This window comes from Trypanosoma grayi (assembly GCF_000691245.1).
Source record: "Trypanosoma grayi strain ANR4 Tgr_943_V1, whole genome shotgun sequence".
Classification (NCBI taxonomy): Eukaryota; Euglenozoa; class Kinetoplastea; order Trypanosomatida; family Trypanosomatidae; genus Trypanosoma; species Trypanosoma grayi.
The window spans coordinates 1-6,570 of NW_008826562.1; the positions used below are offsets into that span (position 1 = coordinate 1).

The window sequence follows — 6,570 nt, forward strand, 5'->3', positions numbered from 1 at the left end:
TGTGGAAGTACGTGCGGTACTGCGGTTACGGTGCCCTGTATCAGTCGAGCCGCGGCTACAATGTGCGGGCTCTGCGCCGGGGCGATGACCCGCACGCGCCACGGCACAGAGGCAAGATTGAGGAGTCCGAAGACATTGGGAACGTAGTGCTGTTTCACAAGGGGCGCTTTGTACCGATTCTGATGCCAGGAAAGGACTTGGTGCAGCACCTGCACTTCGCCCACATTGTGTCTATGCGGGACAAGGTGACGAATATGACGCTGAACGTCGCGTGCGTGCAATTCACAGCCGGTGAATCGAACGAGGCGGCGCAGATACGCCTGCAAGAGGCTCAACAGACACTCAAGGTGATCGATGCCTTAAACCGCAACGACGCCGATCGCGCCCACATGTCCAACGTGATCTGCGGTGATTTCAATAACGTAGATGACGAGGAGGGGTGTGTGCAGTTGATGCGGGAGCGTCTCTTCTCCACATACGATGTGGTTGGTGGTCCACGGTGGACGGCGTGGTTCCATGAGGACCCGCAGGCTGGAGCAGGGTATGCCAAGTACTACGCCTGCAACCGTGAGTGCTATGAGCGCACCAATCCAACAAGGCGGGCCGAACGTGAGGTGGCCAAATACACGAGGAAGGACAACAAGGGTAACAGAAGCAGTGAGATGACGAGCGGTGGTGCCGCGACGGCAAAAGAGTCGCCATCCGCCGCAGAGGTGGGCGGGGAGGAGTGTAGAAGTGCAACTGTTGCGGAAGAGCTGCAGTCACCCAAGGAGGGAGAGGCGGGAAATGAGAGGGGGGCAAAAGAAGAGGATGGGGTGCGAGAGGATGCGTTGGCGATGAGGAAGTCGTCGATGAGGGCAAGCGGAATCATTTGCCGCACACAGGACTTTGTCTTCTATGACCCTCAGACGTTGGCTCTCCACCAGGTGCTCGACGTGCCGGAGGAGGCGCAGATCAGTGAGCAGCAGCTGCTGCCGTGCAGCGGTCACCCATCGCACCACATCCACCTCGTGGTTGATGTCTCATTCACCGACGTGTCGCCCGACACTGGTGCCAGGTCACTCAAGGATTAGCGTGCAGTGTGATGGGGATATAGTGTGGTGGCGGAGAAGTGGCAAGCGGAGCCTCACTATGTGTGTGGTGTGTGTTGAGATGTGCCTCTGCCTTGATTTTTTTTTNTCTTCTCTGCGTTGATGGGGTTTCCTTCGTGCTGTTGTTATTAATTCTTGCTGTTGTTGTTTCTGGTGTTTCCGCCGGTATCTGTGCCTTTTTTTCTTGGTCTTCTTTTCTTTGTTCTCTCCTCTTGTGTGTGTGTGTGCGTCCCTGCCTCGCTCCCCACGCCCTCCCACTTACACACACGCCCCTTCTGCGCACATGAGCCCCACACCGAAAGGGTGCTGTATCATCACGATGAGGTCCAGTCACGGTGGCAAGATGGAGCTGCGCAACCTCCCCACGGAGGAGCAGCGGTGGCAGTTTTTGGAGCAGATCTACGCCAACTACGACGAGGTCAACGCACAGCAGAAGGAAATAGCTGAGCGGAAACGCATGATGGGAGTGGAACTCATCCATGCTAACAAGGAGGAAATTCACAAGATTTTGTTCAGTGGCCCCTCCGCCGCGTCCACTCGCATAGGCGACTGGGACACCTACGAGAAGGTGGAGCACCTTCTTAAAAAGTTTGTCTACTCACGAAGCCAGAATATGTTCAAGGCCCCCGCAGCAGAAGTCGCCTTGAACGATCGCATTGACATCCTGACGAACAATATCACCGACCAAAGGCAGCGAAACACCTTTCTGGAGACGTCTCTTGCTTCTGTGCAAGAGGAACTGGCAGGGTTGATGGATCTCCTGCAGAAGAAAGAGAAGGAGTTAAAGACGGTCAAGACAGAGTGTCTGGTGAAGAGCCTCCAGGCGAATCAGCTGCAGCGGGTGTGTGACAGCCTCAAGGACTCTGCGAAGATGGATGAAAAAGCAATCTGTAAAGACATGCGCATTCTCATCAATGTTAACAGAGCAATAGAGCGAGAGAACGTACGACTCCGTACCGCTCTGAATGCGAAACTTTACTCAACCGGTGGTGGTGGTGGTGGTGCCAAGACGCATGCAAAAGGGGGTACGAAAACATCGTCCACCGATAAATCTACCAAGCCGCGGACGGAACGCGGTCATGCCATGGCCACTAAACCACTCTCGCATACGACGAATGGGTCCAGCATTGCGGGAGAATTGGGGGACGCGGCTGCTGCGACAAACTCTACATATGAAGGAATGCAGAGTGGCAGTGATGAGTCATTACACGGGCTGGCGGAATGTGTGCTCAATGTATACAAATTCTCAGACGGAATCAGCGGTGCGCCGCGTTACCTCGAGACAGCATCAGATGAGGAAAGCGGTACCGAGAGCGACTCCACAGACAACGGTGGCCGCGAGTCTTCCGACGGCGAGGGCGTGAAAGTTTTTGCAAGCGACGCAGCCAGGAGACGTTTTATTCGTAAGCAAGCTCCTATTACTGCAGTGCTCATGCAGCTGAGCGCAGAGCGTGAAATGTGGCGGTGCCGACTGGAGGCGGAAGTAGCCAATGGGATGTCTCTGCTTGACCATGACGCCAATGTAAAATATACCACCCTAGCCGAGAGACAACTCTCCGGTATGGTTGGTCGTGGATTTAGCAGAGGTCGAAGTAGCGCACAAAGTTCGTTGGCAGGTAGTGGATCTCGTGCAGGCTCATCAGATGGCGGTTTCAATGATTCTTTTGCTGGAAGTGATGTAGGCAGTGACCGGGGCAGTGGCGTACTGCGCGCTGCAGGCTGTGGGGGTGGTCCGGCCCATAGTAACACGGATGCTTCGCTTTTTGCGGGTCGCAGGAGCCAAATAGCCTTTCTTGGTGAAGATCATATGAGCAGTGATCCTATTGGCGTAGAATTATCATCTGACGTCCTTGCTTCATCCAGTGGTGACCTGGAGAATGTTGTGTTCCAACGTGGCGAGGTTTTTTCAGACAATAAAAGGAACATGGATTCCACGCTCCGACGCGGCGAGGGTGCTTTCTTCAGTAGAGAGCATAAACAGGGGATCTCGTTTCGTGTTGGTGGAAATTCGTTGCTGGGTGCGCAACCCACGAGTAAAGTCATCCCAGATAGCACAGTTGTATTCAAAGAGTATGAAAGTGCAGAACCGTCAGAGGATAAGAAATTGCAGGATTCTGCGGAGCAGCAAGAGCGGGTGTCGCCCTGCAGGAGCCCCTCCGCGCGACCTGCAAAGGTTGGCGGCCGCCGTCGACCAGCGGGCAAGGCGAGCTCAACGGCCCACCCCACCAGCGATCTTGTAACTACCCCGCCAAGACGAAATGAAAAGGCAACAAAAAAATCTGACACAGAGCCGCAGCGAGGCAAAGCGAAACAAGCGAACGCGACTGCACATCGACGGCCGTCCCCTCAAAGGAGCAAGAAACCTGAGGCACTTGAGCACCCCGCCGAGAGCCCCGTATGCACCACCGTCAGTCCACCAAGAGAAACCCACAGCCCGGGGAAGAAAGTGTTTGGCGCTGAGGTCGCTGACGCATATGCTAAGATAAATAGGCTTGCAGAACCTGGTGGTATTCTTCACGATATGAAACTCGAAGTAGTGAAAGTTCGAGACGATTACCACGCTATGCGCTCCGAGATGAATGACCTCTTTCGTCTTTTGGGGCATTGCGTTAGTACGTTGCAAGGGCAGACAGAAGAACTGAAGCGTGGTGTCGAGGAGGAAAGCAACGCTTTCGTGTCGGCTACGGCAGAAGATGTGGTGCGCAACATGGTGGAAGAACGGGTGTTTGACAGACTTGAAGATCACGGCATTGTTCTCCAGACGCACCCGGGTCCTTCTTCGCGCCTTACCGATGAGCAATGGGCGCAGAATCAACTGTACGATGTTATTCTCAAGACATCCCGGGATAAAATTGCCGGGGAAATACTAAAGAATAACGACAAGCGTGGGGAGAAGCATGAAAAGAAGCATGAGATGCGTCTACAAAGTCCTGGGCGTCCCTTGTTGCATCGCGAGACACCCGGGCAAGCGCAACAAGAGCAACCGCAGCAACCGGTTTCACCGCGCCGCGTCGCCGTAGAAGCCGTCGTCAGTGGAGCAAAGCCTTTGGGTGAGAAAAAAGGAGGTGTTAGCCACACTGGCCACCACTTGTCATCTCCCCGATCTATTACTAAGCTGGCACATGTCTTGTTGGGCTCTGAGGCGTCACAGCTGGAGTTGCCAAATGACCAAAAAGCCTGTGGCAGGTGGCACACTGATGACGTTGATAAATTCAGGGAGATGTCAACAAGTGTTGGTGAAGGATCGCCAGAATACCGGAAGAAACCAGCGCCGGGTGGGTTTCCTGCCTGGGGTGACGTCGGCCACCGTACTGGTGAGGAGAGTCCCATAGAATATGGGTCTCCCACAACTGGCGCGGGGGCCAGAAGGGGAATATGGGCACAGGTTCCCGTGGAAGCGCAGAGGCGTCTAATTCTTGCCGGCAACAATTACTTCGTAAGCCCCATTAATCACCGCGGTTTGAATGTAGATGTGCAGAACAGCCGCAGAGGCCCCGGTCCCCTGCCCAAGCGTTTTGAGGGAAATATATTGGAGTACCTAAGGGCGCTCAATCAACACAGGGATCTAGGAAGCGTTGAAGACATGGCCCCGATTGTCTACAGATACGATTTCAGAGCAGCCCTCGAAGAAACCAGAATGAATCTGCAAAACACTGTCCGCTCGGCTGCTGTCCGTCTACGAGGGCCGGGCTTTAACAGAGTCTTTGAAGACAAGATTTTGCCGTACGCAAGAGCAGCCAAAAGCTTGCAAAACGGGCAGCGGATGGCGCCGTGGATGCTCGCAGCCATTCGCCAGTTGCGAGCAGAAGAAGAAAGAAGGAATAAGAGAGCAAATCATCTCCTGATGCATAGGATCGCAACAAATTTACGTGCTAGGCGTTTACTGAAGAGCAACCTCTGCAAGGGCTCCGCTATGGCCTCCTATGTCGTTGTCCTCTGGGAGAAGTGGATGGATCGATGGCAGAGAAAGCGTGCGACATTAAAGATGGAACAGGGGACCGACCTTAACCGGTTGCTGGATTTGATAACGGCCAATATGTGCACTCGATCTCGGCTGCAGTCTGATAAGGAGGAAAGGAGGAAAATGAGGGATATGAGGAACCCGCTTTTGGACCCAAGTAGTGCACACTTCAATGATGCACGGTTCCCTTCACAAGAGAAGTGATCCAAACTATCAGGGGCCGTTTTTTTTGTGTTTGGCTGTGACGTGTGTTTCCTTTTTTTTTGTAATTTGTGTGTGTCATCTTTCAATTGCTCTTTTTTTTTGTTTGTTTGTTTGGCCCTTCCAGTCAGTGCCGCATATGAGCATTGCTGGCTGCTTTCAGTACACATACGCCTCTTTTTGTTGTTGTTAATGTTGGTGGCGTTCTTTGTGCGTTTTGTTCCTTCACAGTTGGCCCTCGCAGGAGGCGAAGATGAGCCGAGGGATGTCCTCCAACAAAAAAAAAAGGTGGAGGCTTGAGTCAACGATCCAGATGTAAACCAATCCGCCCCACCCCCCTCTGCGAGGAAACAAGCATGTAGAGTGAGAAGCAAACAAAAAAAAACGAAACAAATGGAGCTCGTTGAGAATGCACCCCATCCGTAACAAACAAGCACACACAAGCACCTGGCGCGCCGATCGCTCCCAAGACATGGTGTGTGCCGCCGCGGTGTGGTGTATTTTCCCTTTACCTACCCCACATTTTTTTTCACGCCAGCGTCCACCACATCCCTGCCGCTGCGGTGCTCTTTCTTTCATTCCCTCATGCTTAGCGTGCTGGGGCGGAGGGGAATGTCCTCTAAAAGAATCCCACCCGGTGCGGGCGATCGACGGTGGCGGTGAGCAGCGGAGGCATCCTGCGAACGAGCACCTCCACTCTTCCCCCCCCCCCCCCNACCGCGCCCCCCCCCCCCCCCCCCCCCCCCCCCCCCCTTCCACTCTCCGTGGAGGCTGCTTTCTCCCCCCGTCTCCTTCACCTCAAAAAAAAAAGGAAATGTCCGGTCCCATCGCACAAGGGTCCGGTATACCCCGTCTTGCCGGGGGAAAGGTGTGCGCACGCATAGTCCGTCTCCTGGGGAATTGCGCGGCGCCAGACCCAGAGCACAATATAGGGTGAGGATGGGCAGCGTCTTTCTGCGACACAGTATGGCCTTTCCAAAGCCAAATTAACCGGTGGCTCGTGCAGATAGCAGCTGCCTCGTCTTGCAAATCGGGGCAAAACGAGACGCGCTGTGAGCCCTCTACCCGGTGCCCGTACATGTCAAGGGTCTGCGAGGCATCGAAGTACAGTAGTTCAACGCATCCTCCACCTCGTTATCAGCACTTGATGCCGGGCAATGCAAAGCTTGTAAAATAATTGCCGGCATTCACAAAGGTAGCCGCACAGAAGATGCTTTACTTGAGGCCAGCCTGCGGCCGCTAAGTGCGACGGTACTTACTCGTAGCCTCAAATATATGCTCCTGTGCGAAACGCGAGGGGAGGGGTGGTACGTGACA

At 54.3% G+C, this 6,570-nt stretch overlaps 2 protein-coding genes across 2 annotated transcripts; both read left to right on the top strand.

Annotated features, from left to right (window-relative positions):
• Positions 1–182: 182 nt before the first annotated feature.
• DQ04_09431000 (hypothetical protein) lies at positions 183–1,073 on the top strand (the record flags this gene model as incomplete). The annotated part of the gene is made up of 1 exon (XM_009315932.1): positions 183–1,073. The coding sequence occupies one exon, from the start codon at positions 183–185 to the stop codon at positions 1,071–1,073; it is 891 nt and encodes a 296-aa protein (XP_009314207.1).
• A 337-nt stretch (positions 1,074–1,410) lies between these two features.
• On the top strand, positions 1,411–5,256 carry DQ04_09431010 (hypothetical protein; the record flags this gene model as incomplete). Its single annotated transcript, XM_009315933.1, has 1 exon — positions 1,411–5,256. The coding sequence occupies one exon, from the start codon at positions 1,411–1,413 to the stop codon at positions 5,254–5,256; it is 3,846 nt and encodes a 1,281-aa protein (XP_009314208.1).
• Positions 5,257–6,570: the final 1,314 nt, after the last annotated feature.